This window comes from Astyanax mexicanus, chromosome 18, assembly GCF_023375975.1.
Source record: "Astyanax mexicanus isolate ESR-SI-001 chromosome 18, AstMex3_surface, whole genome shotgun sequence".
Taxonomy (NCBI): Eukaryota; Metazoa; Chordata; class Actinopteri; order Characiformes; family Acestrorhamphidae; genus Astyanax; species Astyanax mexicanus.
Window position 1 is genome coordinate 13,950,524 of NC_064425.1, and position 27,408 is coordinate 13,977,931.

The following is a 27,408-nucleotide window of genomic DNA, read 5'->3' on the forward strand; positions in this document are numbered from 1 at the left end:
AAGTACATTTTTTGTTCAACACCAAAAATATTTATATTATGTATAAATGGTGATATTTTAAATGACTTTAATCTATTTTATTGATTCGATATGCTTAGTACTTTTAATATGGTTTAACTTAAAATTAGAAAGAAGGGGTACGGACACATAACGGTAATGTGAATTTCCATATATTTTTTATTTAATTTATATAAAAATAATTTTATATGAACAATTGATCCATACAGTACTACCTATTTGCTTTACACACAATATCGGAGTTTTTGTGAATTGAGTACTGATTTAAAAAAAAAAAAATTGTCATGAACATGTTCCCTGCAGCTTCATGAGAATCACCCATAACACCGATTAAGCAGCTTATAAAGCCAGACCTTGTAACAAGTGGGAACACGTAATTAGGTAGACACATGTCAATTGGGATCGGCCTATACTGGAATGTAAGGAAGAGCAAGAGGAACTGCTGTAAACCAACTAGTCTTGGGGATGACTTTAAGGTTATGATGTCACTTCCTCCTTTGATAGAGTTCATCTCATTAGCCGCCTGGGTGGCAGAGGGGCTGTGAGAGAATTTTTCCTGTCAAAATAGGTTGGAAGGCTGCCGCGACAGGTTTTCGCTCTCACATTTTAGTAAAATGTTCATACACATGTTTTCAAGTGTTGAACATATGTAAATACATGATTGGAGGAATTACGGTTTGTCGACGTATCTGTTTGATACGTCGAAAGGGGGAATTGTGGGAAATCTTACGAAGAAACCTTGTTTTACCTTGAATATATTGACAAGTATCTCACAATCATGATTACTTATCTTGTATCTAAAATTACATAATCACCTGTGAAACCCTGTATTTTGTATGCATTAACCAATACTTACACCACATTTAATCACTTTATTACTCACAGTATATCTTACACACATTTATATAGAAAACTAACCATTAACCACCATATTCTTCACGTATATAGTGAAACATTGTTTTTAACAAGCATGTGACTAAACACAGGCCTTAGGCTGACAAACTAACCCACATGATACATAAACGTATAGACCTAATTGTATAGCGGACGAATCACGCGCCACTGACACCTCACTGAAACCCATTGTGTGATTGCATGTTTTTCTCACTAACAGCTACAAAATCAGCAGATAGTGCATTCTGCATGACCTCGCTTAATACAGAGACTTTTGGGCAAACAAACGGTCTTTCTCTCTCCGTGCACGTAAAGTCCTTCACCTGTCAAATTGAGGAGGGCATGCGCACGGGGAGAGAAACATTGTCTAATTACTGAACAATGCCGTGCTGTCTGGCTACTCATTCTCAAGGCCATACACTAGCGAATCTTGAGCTCTAACACGTAACACCATGCCTGCTGACATGGGATGATTTTTAGCAACGCCTCATCGGCAGATATCACGTCATTTTTGGTATATACATGGAGTCAGATCATTAGAGGTTCAGAACGTATGCTGGACGGTCGTAACCGTGTTTGTATGTTCTCCTGAATTCAGTAATAAATACTTGTTTTGCTTTCAACTTCACCTCCATCTGTTTTGACTCTCTATTCAACGAACGCGCATGGGAGTTGTAGCCCAGGAGAGAGGTGGGTGCGGACACACCTTGTAAATTCATTTCTACAACAGTAATTACATAATTTCACCTGTAAAAGGATATAGAATCACTTTTATTTTTGCTATTTTTTTATTAAACACAGTGTGTGCCTGTTCAAATACATGTTGGAACCACAAATACAGGTGTGTGTGTGTGTGTGTGTGTGTGTGTGTGTGTGTGTGTGTGTGTAAATGAATAAATCCTCTATAGAAAACCTAAACATCATAATGTCATTTTTTATGCACATTTCTTTCACATATACATACACACACTCGTACACGTACACACACACACACACACACACACACACACACACACACAAATGTATATTTATGCATATATAAGCGGAAGCAAAAATGCTAAATTGCACTGTTTATCAAAAAATACTACGACATTATCAAATAAAAATGAATAGAAATATAGGGATTAGTAGTTCAGTGTAAAGAGGGAAATGCTGTGAAACCGAGCAGGAGGCAATATAAAAATTAATGATATATTAAAGATTAGGGAAGAAGTCCTGAGTGTGTAAAGTGTATGTATTTATAAATATATTAAAATACATGTCACTAACTTCATTCCATTCACTTAATTTGCATTTATGCATTTTAGTTCTGCACTTTTTTTAAATGAGTCAGACAGACATGTATGGTGAAATAGCTATTTAGCTCATTTAAAAATGGAATGGTAAACTAGCAGCATTTAATGTGGGATGGTAAATTATCAGCATTTAAGATGGAACGGTAAATTAGCAGCATTTAAGGTGGAATGGTAAATTATCAGCTTTTGAAATAAAATGGTAATTTAGCAGCATTTAAGGTGGGATGGTAAATTATCAGCATTTAAGATGGGATGGTAAATTAGCAGCATTTAAGGTGGGATGGTAAATTAGCAGCATTTAAGGTGGGATGGTAAATTAGCAGCATTTAAGAAGGGATGGTAAATTAGCAGCATTTAAGAAGGGATGGTAAATTAAGCAGCTTTTAAATTTGAATGGTAATTTAGCAGGATGTAAGGCGGGATAGTTCATTTGAATCGCACTTTTCTTTTACTGTTTGTTTGTTTAGGTTTGTGTTTGTTTTCATGTATTTGTGATGTTGGTTGTATGTAAGTTATACAAAAATTAATACAAAAATAAATAAATAAATAAATAAAGTCCCGCAGACTCCGACGTCACTTTCCTGCGTCCCTCTGGCGCTCTGGGCGGAAGAGCGGGCATGGCGGACCCGGATGTAGAGAGCGGAGTGGGCTGAGATCAGTTATTATTACAGTTGTACAGGTTATATAGGTTATTATTGTTGATCCTGTTCAGCAGCGCTAAAATCCTTGATCACCTGCATCGATCACTGATCACTCTGATCACCACAGAGAGAGGGAGAGAGGGAGCACAGCGCGCGGAGAGGAACCGCCAGGTGTGTTTACACTACTAGTCTGGCCTAGCCTAGCTCCTCCTGATCAGCAGCGCGGAGACTGATCAGTGCACATAAACGAAATCAGTATCGGTCCCGGTTCTGCTGCTGCTGCGCGGTGCAGAGATCTGAGCGCGAGAACCGGAGCTCGAGCAGCGGGGTCTGTTTACTCCCGCAGATTCTGATCGGTTCTGCTGAGTCACACCGCGGATCAATAATCCCGGAGCAGCGGAAATACAGACTGACCGGGGGTAAACACGGCAATTAGACTGTATATATAGACCTATCAGACTGAATATATAAGCTTGTCAGACTGTATATATAGACCTGTCAGACTGTATATACAGAGCTCCCAGACTGTATATATAGAGCTCTCAGACTGTATATATAGACCTCTCAGACTGTATATATAGACCTGTCAGACTGTATATATAGACCTGTCAGACTGTATATATAGACCTGTCAGAGTGTATATATAGAGCTCTCAGACTGTATATATAGAGCTCTCAGACTGTATATATAGACCTGTCAGACTGTATATATAGAGCTCTCAGACTGTATATATAGACCTGTCACACTGTATATTTAGACCTGTCAGAGTATATATATAGACCTCTCAGACTGTATATATAGACCCGTCAGGCTGTGTATATAGACCTGTCAGACTGTATTTATAGAGATATCAGACTGTATATATAGAGCTCTCAGACTGTATATATAGACCTCTCAGACTGTATATATAGACCTCTCAGACTGTGTATATAGACCTTTTAGACTGTATATATAGACCTCTCAGACTGTATATATAGACCTCTCAGACTGTATATATAGACCTGTCAGAGTGTATATAGACACCTTTCAGACTGTATATATAGACCTTCCAGACTGTATATATAGACCTTTCAGACTGTATATATAGACCTGTCAGACTGTATGTATAGAGATATCAGAGTGTATATATAGAGCTCTCAGACTGTGTATATAGACCTCTCAGACTGTGTATATAGACCTGTTAGACTGTATATATAGACCTCTCAGACTGTATATATAGACCTCTCAGACTGTATATATAGACCTCTCAGACTGTATATATAGACCTGTCAGAGTGTATATAGAGACCTTTCAGACTGTATATATAGACCTTCCAGACTGTATATATAGACCTTTCAGACTGTATATATAGACCTGTCAGACTGTATATATGGAGATGTCAAATTGTATTTATAGATCTGGCAGATTGTGTGTGTGATTGTCTGTGTGTGTATATTTATATTTATATGTATAGTTCTCAGACTGTATACATATATAAAGACCTGTCTGATTGTATATATATATATAGTTGCCAAATTGTATTTAGAGATCTGGCAGATTGTGTGTGTGAATATGTATTTATATGTATAGTTCTTAGACTGTATACATATATAAAGACCTGACAGATTGTATTTATAGAGCTGTCAGACGGTATATGTAGATCTAGTAGATTGTATGAATAGAGTTGTCAGACTGTATATATAACTGGCACAATGTATATGTAGACCTTTTACATATACATATAATTGTCAGACTGTATATATATAATTGTCAGACTGTAAATAACTGAAACTGAAAGCTTGAAGTTTGTGTCAGCATGAAACTTGTTTATATGTCTCTCTCAGCCGAGGGGGCGTGGCTCTGTTTACTGGCCTCTTTTAAACCTGCAGCGTCAGTGTGAGGATTAATAATGGATAATAATTGCTAATATTGGCTAGTTTTAGGACCTGTAAAAAGGGCCTAAACTGCAGGATTCAATTCATTAGCACTAGTATGGAGATATTATAGTAGCACAATAATGTAATTACAGCCTTTTAAATTGCACTGGTGTATGTATGGGGGTGTAAGTGTGTGTAATTGATGTAGACTGTAATGGGTGAACCAAAACTATGATAGGCTAAATGGTTGGAGCTGAGTAAATATGTGGGTGTTTATGACCGGCTTCACCAGCAGAGGCGTCATAAGATCATCAATAGTTATACACTGAAATTTAACGGGAATGATATATATTTTTATTTATGATGAATCAGGGTATTAATTCACAGCATAGTAGAGCTTAATCTGATCCTGGGATGGTGTGTGTGTGTGTGTGTGTGTGTATGTGTGTATGTGTGTGTGTGTGTGTGTGTGTGTGTGTGTGTGTGTGTGTAGAAAGGTGTGTAGGAGATGGCGGGACGCAGGGTGGAGTGTACGTGGAAGAGACACGTTGTGGAGCAGCTAAAGCTGAGGGACCGAGTGCAGCGGCAGGCGTTTGAGGAGCTCATACACCAGTGTAAGTGATGTTCAGTAACAGCTGATGGAGACAAGAATATTATATACATTAATATTATATTAACTGTATAGGGCTGCAGAGTGAATCTCAGAAAATAGGCCTTTGCTTTTATCAGAAACCTGTAAATAACTTACATATTCTACACTTTTCTTTAAATTTAACTAAATTATAAAGAAAATTTAAGAAGGAGAATAACTTATACATTTACTAATTAAATGTGAAAGGAAACAATAATGGTGCGGTTTGATTTACAAATAAAAAACTGAAGTTTTGTATATGTGTTTATGAGCGAGTCTCCTTAATAATATTGAGAAACATAATGTGTGTGTGTTTGTGTGTGTGTGTGTGTGTAGATAACAGGTTGCTGGAGAAGTCTGATCTGCAGGGAGTTCTGTCAGAGAGGCTGCAGACTGAGAAGTATGAGCTGCAGAACAGACATGACCTCAGGTTAGTGATGATGTTTAATATTTAAAACTAATCAAAAGTTTTAGGAGAAATATAACTGTATATACAACTAATTATTACACACACACTGTATCATGTGAAAATTTACACACACAATGCCCTATTAAACACAAGTCAAAATTAATATGTTATGTGTGTAATTGCCTAATCTGTACAGCTGTTACAATGTGTACTTCAGCAGTAGTTACACTGTTTTTAAAAAGATTGTTAATATGTACAGCGCTATTGTATACATTTATTATAAAGTGGGACCAAATAATGTTGTATAAACCAACTCTGATATTAATATCCGGTTAACTCTGTCTGTGTGTTTGTGTGTCTCTCTGTGTGTGTCTGTGTGTGTGCGCGTGCGTCCATGCGCGTGTGTGTGTGTAGCCCAGGCGCTGAGTCTCTGCAGCAGGAAATGGCTCAGATCCGAATTCGGCACCAGGAGGAACTCACAGAGCTCCACAAGAAGCGTGGAGAGGTCAGTAAACATGATTATAGAACCGGTGAGAAGCATTATCCTGCGCCCCCTAAGCTGCATGGTGTAATGTAGTTACAGTACATCTTTATTGAACTGTGTGTGTGTGTGTGTCTGTGTGTCCTGCAGTTGGCCCAAAGTGTGATTGAACTAAATTATCAGATTCAGCAGAAGGACAAAGAAATCCAGAGCAATGAGGCCAAGTGAGTATTAGTCTGTATTAATTCTATTGTCGTTATTATAAGTGTATGTAATAATAATAAATAAAAAAAAACGAAATAATTGTGAGTGTGTAGGATGTTGGAGTATCAGCAGCAGATCTCTCAGCTAGAGGGGGAATGTCGTGATTTGCGGAACTCTCTAGCGGATTTGGAGCGAGCCAATCAGACTCTGCGCGATGAATACGATGCTCTGCAGATCACGTTCAGCGCTCTGGAGGAAAAACTGAGGAAAACCACAGAGGATAATCAGGAGCTGGTGACCCGCTGGATGGCAGAAAAAGCTCAGGAGGCCAACAGACTCAATGCTGAGAACGAGAAGGACTGCAGGTCAGATATTCACATAAGTCATACAGTAATTCTGTAATATTCATAAAATATTACAAAAGTACGCGTATCATTTGATACGAACGCTAATCCAGCAAACTACCTATTGAGCCATCCTCTCTCTCTCCCTCTCTCCCTCTCCCCATCTCCTTCTCTTTCCCTCTCTCTCTCTCCATCTCCTTCTCTTTCCCTTTCTTCCTCTCGCTTTCGTTATGACTCTCACTCTCATTTTTATTCTCTCGCTCTCATTCTCTCTCTCTCTCGCTCTCATTCGCTCCCTCTCTCTCCATCTCATTCTCTCTCCTTCACTCTCATTCTCTCTCTTTCACTCTGACTCTCATTCTCTCTCTTTCACTCATTCTTTCTCTCTTTCTCGCTCTCATTCTCTCTTTATAATTCTTATTCTCTCTCTCTCATGCACTCATTCTCTCTCTCTCGCTTTCTCTCTCCCTCTTTCTCTGCCTCTCTCTCACTCTCTCTCACACACACTCTTACACAGCTGATGGCACGAATAAAGCAGCTACACTTTATTTAGTTTATTTCCTCTATAAACTCAGTAACTCAGAACATTACAATATTCCAATATAAAAACCATTAAATCTACCATAAGATAAACAAAAAGCATTATACGTTATATATACGCAGATCAGCCACAAGTTTAAAACCAGCTCCGTTATTACATTAGTTTGGTCAGTCATAACATTATAAACACCTTCTTGTTTCTGCTTTCCTTGTTACTGGTTTTAATATTGCATTAATCCTAGATTTTTGTTTTGAAAAATTGTGCTTTTTTAGGTAAATAAAGTATAATAAATTTTAAAGATCAAATTAAATAGCATTCATTATGGATCATTACACATACTTTACTTTAAAAGAACCAAGTAGTCATACAATGACAAAAAGAAATCCAGTATAGAAGAAATAGTATTGATGATAGTTGTATGATCATATCGCAAACTCTGAATCAAAATTGTATCTATTTAAATCGTAAGGTCTGAGTATTATACCCCTAGATTAATCTTTTTATGTTTAGTGTTTGAGCTGATAAAGTCAGTTTCTTAGGTTTTGTTTGTGTGTTGGTGTGTTTATTAGTGAGTTGTGTAGAGTTCACTGCAGGACAGTGTGAATTAGTATGGGTGGAGGTGGGGGGGGGGGGGGTGTAAACGTTTAGGGTACTCAAAGATAACAGCCCAGTGTGTTTATGAATGAGCTGTAGGTGTGAGGGATCAACACACACATTCACACAAAGCTTTCCCATTTTTAGGTGCAGAAAGATGGATTTGATGGTGAATTCTTGGTTGTATATTTTGATTTAGTTTAATTGATTTCATTAATTCGGGTTTGGAGATCGGGACAGTCCATGTTTTTGGTTGACGCTAGCGCAAGAGATTTTTATTTTTCTAAAATTCGATTAAGGTGTGATTTTTTTCAACTACAATAAAAATGTCAACATTTCACTTATCTTTTGATTACAACGAAGAACTGTTTTCAGTTTATCTAAAAATAATTAAATCCAACATTTGGCACCTCTAATGGACACAAGCAGATAATCAATATGTGTTTTTCACATGTTCTTTTACATTTCAGACTAAGGTCAAAGGAAACATTAAAGCACATTTGCTGGAAATGCTGGAAGATAAACAGGCCAATAGAAATAGTTAAATATTAATCCGAAAACTAGAAATATATTTACATTCGCTATTACATTTAAGAATAATTTTTTGTCCGGTAAATTTGCTGTATTGATGATACAAGTTTTGTTCCTCTAGTCATTATTTAAATATTCCAACCCTGTTCCTATAACACAGTAGATACATTTCAAATTTATTCACAATTGTATTCCCAAGTTAACAAAATAAAATAAAAACACTGCACCTAAAAATGTTTGTATATACAAACTAATATTTATTTACGTATATTTTCACACTAGTCAAAACTGTGCAGCACAATAAAACCAATATAAAATTCAATTCAGTTCAATTTCATTTTATATCTATATCTATATATATATATATATATAGATATAGATATAGATATAGATATATATATATATTTTTTTATATATATATATATATATATATTTTTTTTTTTAAACAAAAGTTTTCACAAAGCAGCTCACATGTTTTCATGCCTCTTATGAGCAACCTCACAGTGATGCCAACAATGCCTTTATACTTATAGAAAGGATTTATATTCTGCTTTAATATATATCATGTTTATTTTAAACACTGTGAAAAAAATCCTCCTCATATTACACTGAATATAACGGGATTATATCTGTGTTCAGTAGCATATAAATTTGTGTTTGTGTATCAGTTGAGGATATTCAGAGTGAGGGCGTGATTGTACACTGTACAGTACAACCTTCAATCTAGGAAGCTCATATAATTTCAATCATGTGATTCAGTTCATTTCACATTAGTGTCTTATTTAGTAAATAAACTTTAAATTTACTGCCCAGATACAGGTCTGTACTCAAACTTTTGCACAGTACTGTGTGTGAGTATGAGCTGGTATTGTTCAATATGTAAATGAGCTGTCATTGTGTCTCACATGGGAACAGGTGTGAATGTTTGGGGCTCGGCTGGGGGTCTAGAGCGGGTGGGTAATGTCTGAGTCGTTAAGGTAGAAACTCACCTAAATGCTGTCTGAATAAGCACTGCAGTCTGGCGTGTGATTGGCTGTTGGGGGCATTCCTCAGGGGTTATAACTGGCTGCTGGTCTGAGTTTGGTCAGACTGGAACTGTGCTTAGGCTGTGTTGGAGCTGTGCTGAGGCTGTGCTGGTGCGGGATGAAGCTGCTGGAAGGTTTGAACCTGGTTTTGTCTGATAATGAAGAGATTTAACAGCAGTTCATTTGTTCAACAGCTTCAGTATTATATATATATATATATATATATATATATATATATATAATATAACGTATTGTCCGACATGATCTCTGTCTTTGTGTATATAATTAATCATAATACAGACACACAGTTTAGATAAGATGGGCTGCTGATTAATACTGATATAAAATCACTTTATTTTTAGTTACAGTTTCTATAAACAGACATTTTGCACTGATTTATTTAGTTCGGTAGTTCATTGGCTTTGTAACTGTTAGGTTTAATGGTTTAGCTTTAAGGTTTAATATCTTAAAAATGCTGTTTTTGTTTGTTGGTTACTGATTTGTAATAACTGTTGTATAGTAAGTGAATGCAGGTTTTTATAGTGTGTGTTATTGTTAGCATTAGCATTAGCGTTAGCCTCCTCTCCTTTCTGAGCGTGCTGTTCAGTGCTGGCTGTTCAAAATAAACAAAGGCATGTAGTTCTTCTGGTAAAACTTAGCATTTTGGAGATAGTTTCATAGATTTTTGATATTATGGGATGTTTTCATTCTTCACTGTACAATAGTTCCACAATACAGACTGTATCTAAACTCTTTAATTAACCTTTTGAGAACTCTCCTCCGATCTTCTGGCTAATAATGTCCTGTTATGGGGTCTTGTGGACAGCAGGTGGCGCTCTGAACATACTCTCTGGGAATTAAAATAATCAATAGCAGGTTTAATAAGATTTGTGTGGATCTACCCCGATTCTGATCCACTGAATCAGATCAGTACAGCCCTATTCACTCTGTGTGCGTTTGTTCTCTCAGGCGCAGACAAGCTAAATTGCAGAAGGATCTGGCAGATGCTGCCAAAGAGCCACTGCCTATTGACCCGTAAGCATCCAGACATCTTTAATAATGTCATTAATTTATTAACAGAAATATTTATTTTAAAATGTATAGAATGTAAAATAGACCATTATAATTTAGTATAATATTGTGTGTAATGGAACAGTATTAATGAAGTTCTGTAATCTGATTGGATTAGGGAAGATGACATCGAGGTCCTTTCTTCAGAGGACTCTGCAAAAGCACCAGGAGAGACGTCTCCAAGCAGACTGCCCAGCCGAGCACTTAGGTACCCACACACACTCAGACACACACTCACACACACATGCACACACTGATATTAAAATCTTGTTACAGCTGATCAATTGATTAACTATGCATTAATAATAATATGTTTTCTGTTTTCAGTAAACGTCTGTCTCAACCTCCCCCTGCTGGACTGCTGGACTCCATCTCCAACATCTTCGGGTGTGTGTTTGTTTGTGTCTGTTTCTCTGTGACTCTCTGTCTGTCTGTATGTGTCTCTGTGTGAGTATGTCTGTGTGAGTGTGTCTCCGTGTGTTTGTGTCTGTGTCTGTGTGAATATGTCTCTGTATGAGTGTGTCTCTGTGTTCCTGTCTCTGTGTGTTCCTGTCTCTGTGTGTTCCTGTCTCTGTGTGTTCCTGTCTCTGTGTTCCTGTCTCTGTGTGAGTATGTTTCTGTGTGTCTCTCTTTGTAAGTATGTTTGTGTAGCTCTGTTTTCGAGTGTTTTTGTGTGTCTCTGTGTTTGTTTCTGTGTGAGTATGTTTTTGTGTGTCTCTGTGTGGCTTTGTCTGTGTGAGTATGTTTCTGTGTGTCTCTGTTTGTGTTTGTCTCTGTGTAAGTGTGTTTTTGTGTTTGTCTCTGTGTATGTTTTTTGTGTGTCTCTGTCTGTGTGTAAGTATGTTTCTGTAAGTCTTTCTGTGTGTCTCTGTTTCTGTGTCTCTATCTGTTTGTCTGTGTAAATGTGTCTCTGTGTCGCTATTTCTGTGTGTGAGTATGTTTCTATGTGTCTCTGTCTCTGTATGTGTCTCATTGTGTTGCTGTCTCTGTGTCTCTTTGTCTCTGTGTGAATGTATCTCTGTTTGATTGTGCCTTTGTTTTGAGTGTGTCTCTGTGTGAGTATGTTTTGTGTAACTCTGTTTTTGTGTGAGTATGTTTTTGTGTGTCTGTGTTTGTCTCTGTGTGAGTATGTTTTTTGTGTGTCTCTGTGTAAGTATGTTTCTGTAAGTCTTTCTGTGTGTCTCTGTGTGAACGTGTCTGTGTGTCTCTGTGTCGCTGTCTTTGTCTGTGTAAATGTGTCTCTGTGTCGCTGTCTTTGTGTGAATGTGTCTCTGTCTCTGTGTATCCTGTCTCTGTGTCGCTGTTTCTGTGTGTCTCTGTATGTGTCTCATTGTGTTGCTGTCTCTGTGTGATTGTGTCTTTGTTTGAGTGTGTCTCTGTGTGAGTATGTTTTGTGTGTCTCTGTCTGTTTGTTTCTGTGTCGCTGTCTCTGTGTCAGTATATCTCTGTGTAAGTTTGTTTCTGTGTGTCTCTCTCTCTGTTTGTGCATCTTTGTATCTTTCTGTCTTTGTGTGTGCATCTCTATCTCTCTGTCAGTATGTCTCTGTGTGAGTTTGTTTCTGTGTGTCTCTCTCTGTTTGTTTGTCTTTGTTTTTTTTCTGTGAGTGTGTCTGTGTTAATCTGTGTTCATCTCTGTGTGAGTGTCTCTGTGTTTGTCTCTTTGTGAGTTTGTCCCTGTCTCTGTTTGCGTCTCTGTGTTGCTGCATCTGTGTCGCTGTCTCTGTGTCACTGTCTCTGTGTCGCTGTTTATGGTGAGTGTGTTTCTGTGTGTCTCTGTCTCTGTGTGTGCATCCCTGTGTGTTGCTGTCTTTTTTAGTTTGTTTCTGTGTGTCTCTGTTTCTGTGTGTTTGTTTCAGTGTGAGTGTGTCCCCATGTATGTTTTTGTGTATCTCTGTCTCTGTGTTTGTTTCTGTGAGTGTTTCTTTGTGTGCAACTGAGTGAGTTGCTATCTCTGCATGAGTTTGTTTCTGTGTGTCTCTATCTCTGTGTGTTTCTGTGTGAGTGTGTCTCTGTGTGAGTGTGTCTCTGTGTGAGTGTGTCTCTGTGTGAGTGTGTCTCTGTGTGAGTTTGTTTCTGTGTGAATTTGTTTCTGTGTCTCTGTCCCTGTGTGTGTGTCTCTCTGTTTGAGTGTGTCTCTGTGTGAGTACGTTTCTGTGTTTCTCTGTCTGTGTGTCTCTGTGTGTGCATCTCTGTCTTTGTGTCATTATGTCTCTGTGTTTGTATGTCTCTGTGTCAGTATGTCTCTGTGTCAGTATGTCTCTGTGTGAATGCGTCTGTGTGTTTGTCTCTGTGTGAGTGTCTCTGTGTGTGAATTACTATGTTGCTGTCTCTGTGTGAGTACGTTTCTGTGTTTCTCTGTCTGTGTCTCTGTGTGTGAATCTCTGTCTTTGTGTCAGTATGTCTCTGTGTTTGTATGTCTCTGTGTTTGTATGTCTCTGTGTTTGTATGTCTCTGTGTCAGTATGTCTCTGTGTCAGTATGTCTTTGTGTGAATGTGTCTGTGTGTTTGTCTCTGTGTATAAATTACTATGTCACTGTCTCTGTGTAAGTATGTTCTATGTGTTTCTGTCTCTTTGTGCATCTCATTGTGTCGCTGTATGAGTTTGTTTCTGTGAGTCTTTGTCTGTGTGTTTGTTTTTGTGTGTCTCTGTCTGTTTGAGAGTGTCTCTGTTTGTCTATGTTTCTGTGTTTCTCTGTCTCTATGTGTCTGTCTCTGTGTGTTTATCTATGTTTCTGTGTCAGTATGTCCCTGTGTGGATGTGTCCCTGTGTTTTTCTCTGTGAGTGAGTCTCTGTGTGTTTGTCTTTTTGTGAGTGTGTCTCTGTGTGAGTATGTTTCTGTGTGTCTGTGTGTGCATCTCTGTGTATTGCTTTCTCTGTGTGAGTTTGTTTTTGTGTGTCTCTGTCTGTGTGAGTGTGTCTCTGTGTGTTTGTCTCTTTGTGAGTGTCTTTGTGTAAGTATGATTTCTCTGTGTGAGTTTGTTTTTGTGTGTCTCTGTCTCGGCGTGAGTGTATCTCTGTGTCTCTGTGTGTTTGTCTTTGTGTATGTCTATGTTTCTCTATCTGTGTGTGTCTTTCTGTGTGTCTTTGTGTTTCTGTGTCTTTGTATGTGTGTTCATTACTCTTTGTCTCTGTGTTCCTCTCTGTGTATCTTTGTCTGTGTGTCTCTTTCTGTGTGCCTCTTTGTTTGTGTTCATCTTTGTGTGTATGTCTGTCTGTGTGTGTGTCTATCTGTGTGTGTCTCTGTCTGCGTGTCTGTCTGCGTGCGTGTCTCTGTCTGTGCGTGCCTGTGTATGTACATTTCTTTGTCTGCACGTGTGTCTCTGTCTGTGTGTGTGTCTCTGTCTGTGTGCTTGTCTCTGTGTGCGTTTCTCTGTCTGTGTGAGTTTCTCTGTCTGCATGTGTGTCTCTGTCTGTGTGCATGTCTCTGTCTGCGTGCTTGTCTCTGTCTGTGTGAGTTTCTCTGTCTGCATGTGTGTCTCTGTCTGTGTGCGTTACTCTGTCTGCGTGCTTGTCTCTGTGTGCGTTTCTCTGTCTGTCTGTTTCGTGTCTCTTTCTGTGTGCGTGTCTCTGTCTGTGTGCTTGTCTCTGTCTGTGTGCTTGTCTCTGTCTGTGTGCGTGTCTCTGTATGTGCGTGTCTCTGTATGTGCGTGTCTCTGCCTGTGTGCGTGTCTCTGTCTGTGTTCGTGTCTCTGTCTGTGTTCGTGTCGCTGTCTGTGTGCGTGTCTCTGTATGTGTCTGTGTGCGTGTCTCTGTATGTGTCTGTGTGCGTGTCTCTGTGTGCATGTCTCTGTCTGCATGTGTGTCTCTGTGCGTGTCTCTGTAAATGTGCGTGTCTCTGTCTGTGTGCGTTTCGCTGTCTGTGTGCGTGTCTCTCTTTCTCTCTCTCTGTGTCTCGGTCTGTGTGCGTGTCGCTGTCTGTGTGTGTGTCTCTGTCTGCATGTGTGTCTCTGTCTCTGTCTGTGTGCCTGTCTCTGTCTGTGTGCCTGTCTTTGTCTGCGTGTTTGTCTCTGTCTGTGTGCGTGTCTCTGTCTGTGCGTGTCTGTGTATGTGCATTTCTCTTTCTGCAGGTGTCTTTGTCTGTGTGCGTGTCTCTGTATGCGTCTGTGTTTGTGTCTCTCTGTGTGTTCGTGTCTCTGTCTGTGTTCGTGTCTCTGTCTGTGTGCATGTCTCTGTCTGCATGCGTGTCTCTGTAAATGTGCGTGTCTGTCTGTGTGCTCTCTTTCTCTCTCTCTGTGTCTCTGCAGTGTTGGGAGTAACGGCGTTACTTTTTTCAGTAACGAGTAATCTAACTAATTACTCTGACTGTAACTATAACGCCGTTACCATTTCCAACACCCCGTTACTGCACATTACTTTAGCCGATTTTTTTTTTTAACTTCGCTTTGCCCTGGTTAACCCCTCCTTTTTCCGGTGAACTTGAGCTTCTGGCCTCTGTGCCTGTGGTTTGGCGTGGTGAAGTGAGGCACATTTTGTGACGATTTGCGTGCTCTAATCAATTCAGTGATTGCCGTGGACAGGCCAAGTTCCGATTTAAGGACGTTAAGCTCTTTTTAGCTGCTCCGGTTTTTGTGGTGCTGCTGCTTTCTCTTTTAGAGTTTAAATTTTCTGCCAGAACCCGACCTGACCCGAGGACCGACCCGAAATCGGGCTCCTATTTTTATATTATATAAAGGTCTGGTGTGATAATCACATCGTTGCTAAGTAACCAATTATTATTGTTCACTAAAGCAAACGAAATACCGAAAACTGAAAGTGAAAAAACATTTGTGTTAACTGAATCTAATAAAAACGGTAATTAAAAGGAAAAAAAACTACCTCGAACTGTATTTTGTGTTTATAAAACTAACTAAAACGAACTGAAATTACTGATAGAATACCCTCATTTTCGTGTTTAATTTATTTATAAGCGCTGTTGTACAGCGGAGTTGTACAGCGGGCGGTGTTGTGCCGAGCGCGCGGCACCTCGTGGTCCGTTAATTTTCTTCTTGTGTAAAGCGCTCGCGCTAGCCACAAAATACGACAGAAAACACTGAAACTGCAGAATTATGTATGGGATTACAGTATCCGCGCCAGGCAGATGAAAGAGAAACAGGAGATACAGTATGTGAGAACATTTATCTGTGAGTAACTCATACCAGAAATCTCTCTTTCTCTCTCTCTCTCTCTTTCTCTCTCACGTTTATTAGATTGATCTCTCTGATGAGATGTGTGAATAATAAAAACTAGCAAGCCCACCCTAAAAACAAATTAAAATTTACTGAACAGAAAAAAGAAAAACAAAATAAAATTAAATTATAATAAAAATGAAAAATGTAATCACGTAGCTCTGGGCGCACGTGAACGCCTCCGCGTTTGACTTGCAGCACGGTGTGTAGCTGTTCTTAAAAATCATGTTAATTAAATAATAGTATGCTTCTATGTATGCTTCTATGTTACAGTGTTAATAAACATAATTCTGATCATATTTTGCTCATTCAATCAGCCCGAAAACAGACAGTTCATGGTTTGGGTTGGGTCGGGCTCGGGCAGAACGTGCACGGGCTCCGGCTGGGTCGGGTCGGATTTTTTGGGCCCGATCTAAGCTCTATTCTCTTTTGGTGAAGCTGTTATATTAATACCATTTTAACGGTCATTAGATTGTTGTTTTTGTCCATTATTTTGTTTTGTTTATATATACATATTTCCTTTGAGTGTGGCTTGGTTTGTTTAATTTCATCCCCAGACGCGTTTTTCCGCTTTTTCCGTTTTTTTCAGTATTACAAGTTTTAGTCATTTTCTTTGCTTGTGTGGAGAATTTCGTTTTTTTTTTTTTTTGAAATTCGTTAGATTATATTTTTGTCAACATTTTGGGTTTATTTTCGTTTGTTATTTTTCTAATAATAATAGTTATTACATAATTGATTTCCTTTTTTTTGAGGGCGAATAATAAAAGTAACGCAATAGTTACTTTTACTGGTAACTAGTTACTTTTTTAGTGGAGTAACTCCGTTAGTAACTCAGTTACTTTTTTGGAGAAGTAACGAGTAACTATAACTAATTACTTTTTCAAAGTAACGTGCCCAACACTGTGTCTCGGTCTGTGTGCGTGTCGCTGTCTGTGTGTGTGTCTCTGTCTGTCTGTGTGCCTGTCTGTGTGCCTGTCTTTGTCTGCGTGCGTGTCGCTGTCTGTGTGCGTGTCGCTGTCTGCGTGTGTGTCTCTGTCTGCATGTGTGTCTCTCTGTGTCTGTGTGCCTGTCTCTGTCTGTGTGCCTGTCTTTGTCTGCGTGTGTGTCTCTGTCTGTGTGCGTGTCTCTGTCTGTGCGTGTCTGTGTATGTGCATTTCTCTTTCTGCAGGTGTCTTTGTCTGTGCGTGTCTCTGTATTCGTCTGTGTTTGTGTCTCTGTATGTTTCTGTGTGCGTGTCTCTGTATGTGTTTGTGTCTCTGTATGTGTCTCTGTGTGTGTGCGTGTCTCTGGCTATGTGCGTGTCTATGTCTGTGTGCGTGTCTCTGTCTGCGTGTGTATTTGTCTGCGTGTGTATATGTCTGCGTGTGTCTCTGTCTGTGTGCGTATCTCAGTCTGTGTGCGTGTCTCTGTATGTGTCTGTGTGTGTGTCTCTGTAATTGTCTGCGTTGTGTCTCTGTATTTGTCTGTGTGCATGTCTCTGTCTGCATGTTTGTCTTTGTCTGTGTGGTGTCTGCATGTGTCTCTCTCTGTGTGCATGTCTCTGTCTGTGTGCATTTCTCTGTGTGTCTCTGTCTGTGTGCGTGTCTCTGTCTGCGTGTGTCTCTGTCTGTGTGCGTATCTCTGTCTGTGTGCATGTCTCTGTATGTGTGTGTGTTTGTGTCTCTGTAATTGTCTGTGTTTGTGTCTCTGTATGTGTCTGTGTTTGTGTCTCTGTATTTGTCTGTGTGCATGTCTCTGTCTGCATGTTTGTCTTTGTCTGTGTGGTGTCTGCGTGTGTCTCTCTCTGTGTGCATGTCTCTGTCTGTGTGCATTTCTCTGTGTGTCTCTGTCTGCGTGTGTGTCTCTGTCTGCGTGTGTGTCTCTGTCTGTGTGCGTGTCTCTGTCTGTGTTTGTGTCTCTGTATTTGTCTGTGTGCGTATCTCTGTCTGTGTGCATGTCTCTGTCTGTGTGCATTTCTCCATGTGTATGTCTGCGTGTGTGTCTCTGTCTGTGTGCATGTCTCTGTCTGCATGTTTGTCTTTGTTTGTGTGCATGTCTACGTGTGTGTCTCTGTCTGTGTGCATTTCTCCGTGTGTGTCTCTGTCTGTGTGCATTTCTCCGTGTGTATGTCTGCGTGTGTGTCTCTGTCTGTGTGCGTGTCTCTGTCTGTGTTTGTGTCTCTGTATTTGTCTGTGTGCGTATCTCTGTCTGTGTGCATGTCTCTGTCTGTGTGCATTTCTCCATGTGTATGTCTGCGTGTGTGTCTCTGTCTGTGTGCATGTCTCTGTCTGCATGTTTGTCTTTGTTTGTGTGCATGTCTACGTGTGTGTCTCTGTCTGTGTGCATTTCTCCGTGTGTGTCTCTGTCTGTGTGCATTTCTCCGTGTGTATGTCTGCGTGTGTGTCTCTGTCTGTGTGCGTGTCTCTCTCTGTGTTTGTGTCTCTGTATTTGTCTGTGTGCGTATCTCTGTCTGTGTGCTATCTCTGTCTGTGTTCGTGTCTCTGTTTGTCTCTGTCTGCCTTTCTGAGTATGTCTCCTTTTCTCTCTCTTTGTCTCTGTCCGTGTGTCTGTGCTATTTGTACATCTGTCTGTTTGTGTGAAAGTTTGTATGCATCAGTGTAATGTCCGTTTGCAGTAGGTGCAGGTGTGTGATGGTGTGTGATGATGGTGTGTGTGATGGTTTGAATGTTTGTGTGACGTTTTGTGTGTTTGTTTCAGAAGGCGTCGCTCGCTGAATTCTCATGGGACGTCTCCAGATAGTTCGGATGTTCCGTCTGGAGTGTGTGCGGAGGTCCGAGTGCCATCCACTGCGCTGCACACCTTCGTAAGTATCTCTCTCATTCCCTCAGCACTCTGTGCTGGGGTGAGCTGATTGGTCAGTGCTGAACGTCAGTGGTGTGATGTAGAAGCTGATTGGTCAGTGCTGAAGGTCAGTGATGAGATGTAAAAGGTCTGAAGCCTGACTCTCAACCCACTTCCTGTGCTCCTCCCAGCAGCCCCTGCTGTTATTCCAGTATGCTCTAGGTGTGTATCGCTGGTTCGCGGGGAGGCTGATATTTAAGTGGCTGTGCTGAGTGTGTGTTTCTGAGAGCAACAGGTCTCACACACACAGCTGCAGCACACACACACACACACTGGAGGAAGGAGGTGCAGTAGAGACTAAACAGAGGCTCATGATCTCCAGTTTTCAAGCTGAGACCTTCTGGAATGTTAGATCAAGTGTCTCTAAGTAAAGCTGCTATCAGGTAACAAAGGCATAAAAAGTCACTTGTTTGTTTGTTTGTTTACAGGATGCACACGACGGCGAGGTTAACGCAGTGAGGTTCAGTCCTGGATCCCGTCTCCTAGCAACAGGAGGGATGGACCGTCGGGTGAAGCTGTGGGAGGTGGTAGCAGGTACAGTAATTCAGCCCAGTGGCGTTATCTTCATATCCAACTTAACCGGATCTCAGTGAAAACACAATTCACACCAGTGAGCCAAAACATTATGACCTTCTGTTTAAAATGCTGGTCATCTACATTACACCAAAACAGCTAGAGTGTAGAGCAGGGGTGTCCAAACGTTTCTTGCTGGGGGCCAGAAGAAGAAATATATGTACAGTCACAGACCAGATTCTGTAATAAAACAAATAATGAAATATACCACTTATAATAATTCATTTACTTGAGTTACTATCTTTATCTATCTTTGACAGTGTTGTGTAAACTAAGATTTTTCAAATTAATGTTTCGTATCATAATGTCTCTTAATATTATACTCCTTCATTATGATAAGTGAATACATTTGTAGTGTTTTAGACTCTTTGTCCTGTTTTCTGTGCTACAACTGTACTCTCTCACCACTTTTAGACTCTTTGGCCTGTTTTCTGCGCTACAACTGTACACTCGTCACTTTTAGACTGGTTGGACTGTTTTCCACCTTACAACTGTGCACTCTCGACGCTTTTAGACTCTTTGTTCATTTTTTTGCACTACAACTGAACACTCCTGCCGCTTTTAGACTCTTTGGCTCATTTCCCACACTACAACTGTACACTCTGGCCGCTTTTAGACTCTTTGGCACCTAGCGTTCAAACTATGAATCTCACAATATAAAACCTGCTTAATAGCGGGCCAACTTTTTATTTCTAAAATACCTCGCGGGCCACTTCAAAAAAGGAAACGGGTTGCAAATGGCCCGCGGGCCGAAGTTTGGACACCCCTAGTCTAGAAAGATTTACCTGCAATCTCCACACAGACGTTCCAGCAGATCCTACCTAGTGTAGACTGTGAAGCAAAGCTGCATTCTAATATTTTACTCATTGGTGTGTATGAATTATGATTTTATTGATTAGAGTTAGACGAGACTGTGTGCTGAAGGTCAGTGATGTGATGTAAAAGGTCTGAAGTCTGACTCTCCGCCCACTTCCTATGCTCCTCCCAGCAGCCCCTGCTGTTACTCCAGTATGCTCTAGGTGTGTATCACTGGTTTGCGGGGCGGCTGATATTTAGGCGGCTGTGCTAAGTGTGTGTTTCTGACAGCAACAAGTCTCGCACACACAGCTGCAGCACACACACACACACACTGGAGGATGGAGGTGTGGAAATGTCAGTCTATTGATCTGAGCCTCATACTGAGACCTGAAATCCTCACCATGTGGGCGAGCAAATTTAAAATTCTATTATTTTGACAAAAAAAAAAAAAAAACACATTGTACTGTTGTTTAATGCAGGATGAAAGGTAGTGATAGTGTGAAGGAGTGATTCAGTGTGAGAGTGATCGCATGATAGAGTGATGGAGTATGTGAGAGTGATTAAGTGATTGAGTGATAGTGATTGAATGATGGTGTGATAGAGTGATGAAGTAAGTGAGATGGAGTAATTGAGTGATAGTGACGGCGTGATCGTCGTGGAGTAATGGAGTAAGTGAGAAAGAGTGTTGAGTGGTGGAGTGACAGCATGACAGAGACATGTTAGACTGTATGATGAATGTATTATGGTAAATGTATGATGATGACAGTATGATGATGACTGTAAGATGATGAATGTATGCTGAATATATGATGACTGTATGATGGTGGCGGTATGATGACGATGGTATGATGAAGACTGTATGATGATAATGATTTTTAATGAGTTTTAATGATAATGAGTTTTTGTTTTGTTCAGGTCGATGTGAACCTAAGGGGGCACTGACGGGCAGTAACGCTGGAATCACCAGTATTGAGTTTGACAGCGCTGTGAGTATTTACAGAACAGCTGATGGAATATTAGTGTAGCTGATAGACCTGTAGCTCTTATAGTGAACTCAGCTGATTCTCCACTCGCTGTTTCTTCTCAGGGCTCATATCTTCTGGCTGCATCCAACGACTTCGCCAGCAGAATCTGGACTGTAGACGACTACAGGCTGAGGGTAAGAACACGCATCTAACAGGACATAACCCAGTCCGGTGTGATGTGGAAGCTGAATGGTCAGTGCTAAAGGTCAATGGTGTGATGCAGAAACGAATTGGTCAGTGATGTGATGTAAAAGGTCTGAAGCCTGACTCTCCGCCCACTTCCTGTGCTCCTCCCAGCAGCCCCTGCTGTTACTCCAGTATACTCTAGGTGTGTATCACTGGTTCGCGGGGCGGCTGATATTTAAGTGGCTGTGCTGGGTGTGTGTTTCTGAGAGCAACAAGTCTCACACACAGTGCAGCACACACACACACACACACACACAGGAGGATGGAGGTGTGGAAATGTTAGGCTATTGATCTGAACCTCATACTGAGACCTAAAATCCTCACCATGTGGTTGGCGCTGGATGTTGATGGCCCTGGATGTTGATGGCGCTGGGTGTTGATGGCGCTGGGTTTCAGGGGAGTGGGATGTGGGCGGTGCTGAATGTGGGTGGAGTTGGAGGTAAATGGTGTATCCATAACTGTTCTGTTTCTGCTCTTCCAGCACACACTGACCGGCCACAGCGGGAAGGTTCTGTCTGCACGGTTTCTGCTGGATAACGCTCGCATCGTCTCCGGCAGCTATGACCGGACACTCAAACTCTGGGATCTGCGCAGCAAAGTCTGTAAGGAAACCATCAACACCGACACAAACCGCAACATCAACACTGTCACAAACAGAACCATAAACACCCACACAAACAGCAACATCAACACCGACACAAACAGCAACATCAACACTGTCACAAACAGAACCATAAACACCCAGACAAACAGCAACATCAACACCGACACAAACAGCAACATCAACACCGACACAAACAGCAACATCAACACCGACACAAACAGCAACATCAATACTGTCACAAACAGAACCATAAACACTGCCACAAACAGCTACATCAACACCGACACAAACAGCAACATCAACACTGTCACAAACAGTAACATCAACACCGACACAAACATTGACATTACCATCAACACCGACACAAACTGTAACATCAACACTGACACTAACAGAAGCATCGGTGTCCTGTTCAGCTTTCTAGTCTCCTGTGCTGATGCTGTGCTGACGTTGTGCTGATTCTGTGCTGATGCTGTGTTGACACTGTGCTGAAGTTGTGTTGACGCTGTGCTGATGTTGTGCTGTTATAGGTATGAAGACGGTGTTTGCGGGCTCCAGCTGTAACGACATTGTGTGCACGGAGCAGTGCGTGATGAGCGGACACTTCGATAAGAAGGTTCGATTCTGGGATATCCGGTACGTCATGATTTCACAGTTTGATGTGGTTTAACTGCTTGTGCTGTTTCACTTTTAGATTAATCATGAGTCTGTGTGTGTATGGTGTGTGTGTGGTGTGTGTTTGTGTGCGCAGGGCTGAGAGTATAGTGTGTGAGTTGGAGCTGTTGGGTCGTGTTACGTCTTTAGACCTGAATCACGATCGAACAGAACTGCTCACCTGTTCCCGTGACGACCTGGTAAAAATTATTGACCTACGCAACAACTCTGTGCGGCAGACCTTCAGTGCTCAGGGCTTCAAGTGTGGCTCTGACTTCACCCGAGTTACCTTTAGGTGAGAATCTGTCTACACACAATCTAACAGTGAACATTATTTAATGATCACATTATAAACACACACTCCAAATCCTCACTTATTTACTTCAGTATTTCAGTAAAAAGCATCATATCTGATCTCAGTTTAGACCTGCTTAGTATCTGAGTTTCACCAGTTGTATCTACAGTTCATCCACAAAACAGCTTCTTCCCACCCCTCTCTCAAAGCTCCTGGTGTAAAACACAGTGTGACTTGCAGTGGCTTGCAAAAGTATTCATACCCCTTGAACATTTTCACATTTTTTTTCACCTTTCAAACACAAAGTAAATGTACTTTTATTAAGATTTTAAATGATAAAACAACATAAAGTAGCACACAATTGTGATGTGGAGTAAAGTTTAATCAAATAAAAATGTGAAAAGTGTGATGAGCAAGAGTATTCAGCCAGTGCAATCACCTTCAGAGGTCTCTTAATTAGTTAATAGAGTCCAGCTGTGTGTAATTTAGTCTCATGATAAATACAGCTGGCCTCAATAAGGCCTCAATGGTTTGTTAGACAACACTAGAGAACAAACATCATCACTGTGATCATCACTTAAAATCTAAGTAAAAGGCATCTAACTTTGTGGTTGTAAGGTGATATGAAGGGGTATCAATACTTTTGCAAGCCACTGTACTTGCATTCATTCACCTTCACTCCCAAGATAACACCTCACAACTTACATGTGTACATGTGATAAATAGGCCGACTGTGTTCCTAGTCAGTTCATATCCTACACTGACCCACACTGTTTAGATCTGGATTATGTTTCTGTTGTTTTAAAGTTATTGTGTGTGTGTGTGTGTGTGTGTCTCAGTCCTGATGGGGGTTATGTAGCTGCGGGTTCTGCAGATGGTGTTCTGTACGTGTGGAACGTTCTCACAGGGAAACTCGACAAAACCCTGGATAAGAATCACAGGTCGGTTCTGCCCCCAGTTTAACTCAGTTCAGATTGTTTTCTCTGCAGTTGTAAACTCTGATCTCAGTTTGACTTTATTTCCTGTTTTCTTCTGTGTTTCAGCTCTGCTATTAACTCTGTGTCCTGGTCTCCGTCGGGAACCTACGTGGTCAGTGTGGAGAAGGGCAGCAAGGCGGTGCTTTGGTCTGACCTGTGATTGGTCTGCCTCCTCCCTGGCGCGATGTGATTGGACAAGGTGACGAAAGACGTCGCACTTTCTTCTCTGGCACTTGGACTGGATTTACTATGAAGGGGCGGAGCTTGAATCCTCTGGTTCTGAGAGACCGAACACTTTAACTGCATTCATATCAGCACTCCTGTATACACCTGCACACACACACACACACACACACACACACACACTATATATATATACACACACACACTGTCGCACAAACGCTCTCACTCACACACCTATCAGGAGAGACACGTGTGACAGTCTGACATCTGCTTTCCAAAAGATTTAAAGGAGTTGTTAGTATAACCACTGCTTGACAATGCCATGAGTGTGTGTGTACGTTTGTGATTGCATGTGTGTGTGTGTGTGTGTGTGTGTGTGTGTGTGTGTGTTTGCTTTTTGTTCTTCTTGCCTTACATATTAAACTGCTCATGAAGTCTATGCTGTGTGTGTGTGTGTGTGTGGGTTTGCCTGCAATATCTGAGTCTACCACTAGAGTGTGCTGCTATACAGAATTTCGGTGCAGCTCCTGCTCTCTGCTGATTGGGCGAGTTGGTCTCTGTGGCTCTTAAAGGGAATTTCCACCCGCTTATCGTTTCTGTTCTGCATTATTCAGGGTTTAAAGTTTTAGAAAATGGTTATGGATGCACAGGTTGGTTTAGGTGATCTGATCTCTTAGCCTTATTACACCAGGGCTGTGTACTGACGATACTGATCACGAAACAGTATACCACGATATACTGCAATACTGTAAACACAGTGAGAAACTGAGATTGTTTAAATCAAATTTCATAAAAGTACAAATATTCTATCCTATTTATAAATTCTGAATAAGAAAGTTTGCTCTGAATTCAGTAAAAACGTTACAACACTGCTATCCAGGGGGCGGGGTTTAAACACAACACTAAATTAACCACTTCTGACACCAATCTTTACATGTGGCCTAGTATAACTTAATAGTTTGTATTAAAAAGAATATTGTGTTTTTATAAATCGATACAGTAATGTAGAACAAAATATCACTTAAACCACTGACTAACCCATCAGCTGATAAAGAGTGAGTTTCTGCTACACATATTAATAACTACACATTAAATAATAACAATGCTGTATTAATGAAATATTGTAATGTTAAATCAAATACGATGGTTAAAAAATAAACATTCCAGAAAATCCAGCTTGTGATAAAAACCGTTAACAAAAATAAAATTAAACATGGTGTAGGTAGCGCTGCCCTCAGTGCTGCAGTATTTAAACTACAACTACCGCAGTATTACATTAATACAAAAATGATAAATAATATAAACTGCTGTTTGTTTATTGGTTGTTTGTTGGTATGATGTTTAATCTATAGCGCTTGTGCTTCTCTGAATATGATGGAAATCCAGACTGGATTTCTCAGTTTAGCTGCATAGTTTAGGCCCAGATTGGCGACTATCCAGTAGGACTGTACTCTTATAAATATACATATATGTGCTCAGTTCACCTTGTAGCATCAAGGCATTGCCAAGGTTATCTGTATTGTTGTACTGGTGAATGTAGAACATTGCTGAAAGATGGTGGACTTTCCCTTTAAGTACACATCAATGACATTTTTACAAATTTGTCAAATCCTTCCAATAAGTGTTTAATTCAAATATAAATACTAAGTAAAAAAAATGAAGTTAATAAGCATTGTAAAGAGCAATTCACATTTTTATTTCAAAATCAATTTTATTTTATAATGAATGGACCAATAGAAATGCTCCAAAATGACTTTAAATTGACTTGCATTGAAAGTGAAGTAGGACACACACACACACTACACACTTATACTTACTGTCTCAGCTTGTTAGAGACTCAGCTTGTTATGTAGCCTCACAGAGGTTTAAGCTGCCCTCATGTTTTGTAGATAATAAAGAGGTGGGTGTGGCTTTAAATTGATTGACAGCAGAATGAGCCAGTCAGTGCTGCACAGGTTAATCCCCCTTTTACATTGTGCAGACCCAGCGTTAACCCACACACACTCACACACACACACTGTGTCTCATTGGTTCTGCTGCATCATGTGAGTAAGGCTTGAGTTCAGCACCATACCAGAAGCATTGTGGGTCTGGCTAAAGTTGACCGCTGTATTTCATAGGCTAAAGCTGTGTATAAGTTATGATGAACTGATAGATGTAAATGAACTGTGTGTGTATGTTTGAGAAATGTTTACACGCCAACAAACGTCTGACTCAGCCGAGTGTGTACTGTCCTTCATTAACCTGCACACCCACGTTTCTGATATTCTGTCCCTGTGGCACAGACTGCATGTATATACACAACTCCAGTTCCAGTGAATTTGGGAAGTTGTGAAAAACATAAATAAAAACAGATTACAATGATCTGCAAGTCCTTTTCAAACTTTATTCAAATGAATTCACTACAAAGACAAGATAATTGATGTTCAAACAGGTAAACTTAATTTCTGTAAGTATTCACTCAATTTGAATTTGATGCTGCAACACAATGTAAAGAAGTTCGACAGGCTCATGTTTAGCACTATGTTACATCACATTTCCTTATAAAGGTCTAATTTTTTCATTCATATTAAAATGTCTAGTTGTGGTCTCGAGTATGAATGAATGCCATGTGAGTCGTTTTTTTTTTTTGTGCTGCAATGTTTCTGTTTAGCCCTGCTTTAGTTCATTGAATTATGGGTCTTAGAGGAAAGACAGGATTTCGGCTCTTGCTCATGAATATTCATACAAGATTGGCTAATGGCGGTGAGCGGCTCCACAGCCAAAAGAAATGTTATCAATGCCACAGGGGGAGCGGAGGCTGCCTCCCAGCGGTGTACCCCGTTCTCATTTGTGAATGACTAAGGTATTCAGGGACCCAATAATGAGCTTTACCTGTTTCTAAATAACCTGTTCACCTGTGGAATGTTCCAAACAGGTGTATTTTGAGCGTTCCTCAACTTTTCCAGTTTTTTGTTGCCCCTGTCCCAACATTTTTACAACATATTACAGCATCAGCTTCAAAATGAGTGAATATTTACGAAAAACAATAAAGTTTGAACATTGCACATTTTGTCTTTTTAGTGAATTCAATTGATTATAAATTAAAAAAAAGAATTTGCAGATAATCGTATTCTGTTCTTATTTAAGTTTTACACAACGTCCCAACTTCACTGGAACAAGGGTTGTACGTTTAAATGTATACAGTGTATATGGGGCTTACTGATAAACTTACACACACAAAATAACTTGATGGAATGATGGAAACTTAAATCACAATGACCCCCTTGTGTCCCCTCAAGTCCTGGATCAGGACATCAGACAAAGTTCCTGGGCGGTCTAGCGAAGCACTCGAAATTTAAACAAAGTCCTGGAGGTTTTCATTTGGATTCAGGTCTAAGGAAAAGAGGGTCAGTCAATAGCACCAATTCCTTCATCCTCCTTGAACTACCTACACATTGACGACAGCACCAGGACCACCAAATCCTGTCCTGCTGAATGATGTTGCCGCAGTATAACTTAGTGCTGGGCGATATGGGAAAAATCATATATCACGATATGGAATTTTTTAATATCACGATAACGATATATA

General features: G+C 40.3%; 1 protein-coding gene and 2 non-coding genes across 5 annotated transcripts; all 3 read left to right on the forward strand.

Annotated features, from left to right (window-relative positions):
* Nucleotides 1-2,796: 2,796 nt before the first annotated feature.
* Nucleotides 2,797-26,054, forward strand: atg16l1 (ATG16 autophagy related 16-like 1 (S. cerevisiae)). 3 transcript variants are annotated; one of them, XM_022670271.2, is made up of 18 exons: nt 2,797-3,019; nt 5,198-5,318; nt 5,672-5,765; nt 6,159-6,249; nt 6,376-6,449; nt 6,543-6,794; nt 10,434-10,499; nt 10,654-10,743; nt 10,863-10,922; nt 18,399-18,504; nt 18,971-19,076; nt 20,829-20,899; nt 21,001-21,072; nt 21,606-21,726; nt 22,259-22,364; nt 22,480-22,677; nt 23,517-23,618; nt 23,721-26,054. In XM_022670271.2, exons 2-18 carry the CDS (start codon nt 5,213-5,215, stop codon nt 23,812-23,814), a joined length of 1,809 nt encoding a protein of 602 aa, XP_022525992.2. In that variant the 5' UTR covers nt 2,797-3,019; nt 5,198-5,212; the 3' UTR covers nt 23,815-26,054. The 3 variants fall into 3 exon arrangements, with proteins under 3 accessions (XP_022525992.2, XP_022526008.2, XP_022526000.2); XM_022670287.2 differs by having other exon boundaries at nt 18,402-18,504; XM_022670279.2 differs by lacking the exon at nt 2,797-3,019 and adding an exon at nt 3,029-3,267.
* On the forward strand, nt 18,609-18,880 carry LOC125783949 (small Cajal body-specific RNA 6). The gene has a single exon (XR_007426669.1). It is a non-coding gene; the product is annotated as a small Cajal body-specific RNA 6 (non-coding RNA).
* Nucleotides 21,171-21,436, forward strand: LOC125783950 (small Cajal body-specific RNA 6). The gene has a single exon (XR_007426670.1). It is a non-coding gene; the product is annotated as a small Cajal body-specific RNA 6 (non-coding RNA).
* Nucleotides 26,055-27,408: the final 1,354 nt, after the last annotated feature.

What these genes read in the sequence shown, in the direction of transcription:
- atg16l1 (XM_022670271.2), top strand. Translation starts at nt 5,213, where the DNA reads ATGGCGGGACGCAGGGTGGAGTGTACGTGGAAGAGACACGTTGTGGAG. An exon ending in TCCACAAGAAGCGTGGAGAG is followed by an intron (nt 6,250 to 6,375) that starts GTCAGTAAACAT and finishes TGTGTCCTGCAG; the next exon opens with TTGGCCCAAAGTGTGATTGA. An exon ending in GTTCGATTCTGGGATATCCG is followed by an intron (nt 22,365 to 22,479) that starts GTACGTCATGAT and finishes TTGTGTGCGCAG; the next exon opens with GGCTGAGAGTATAGTGTGTG.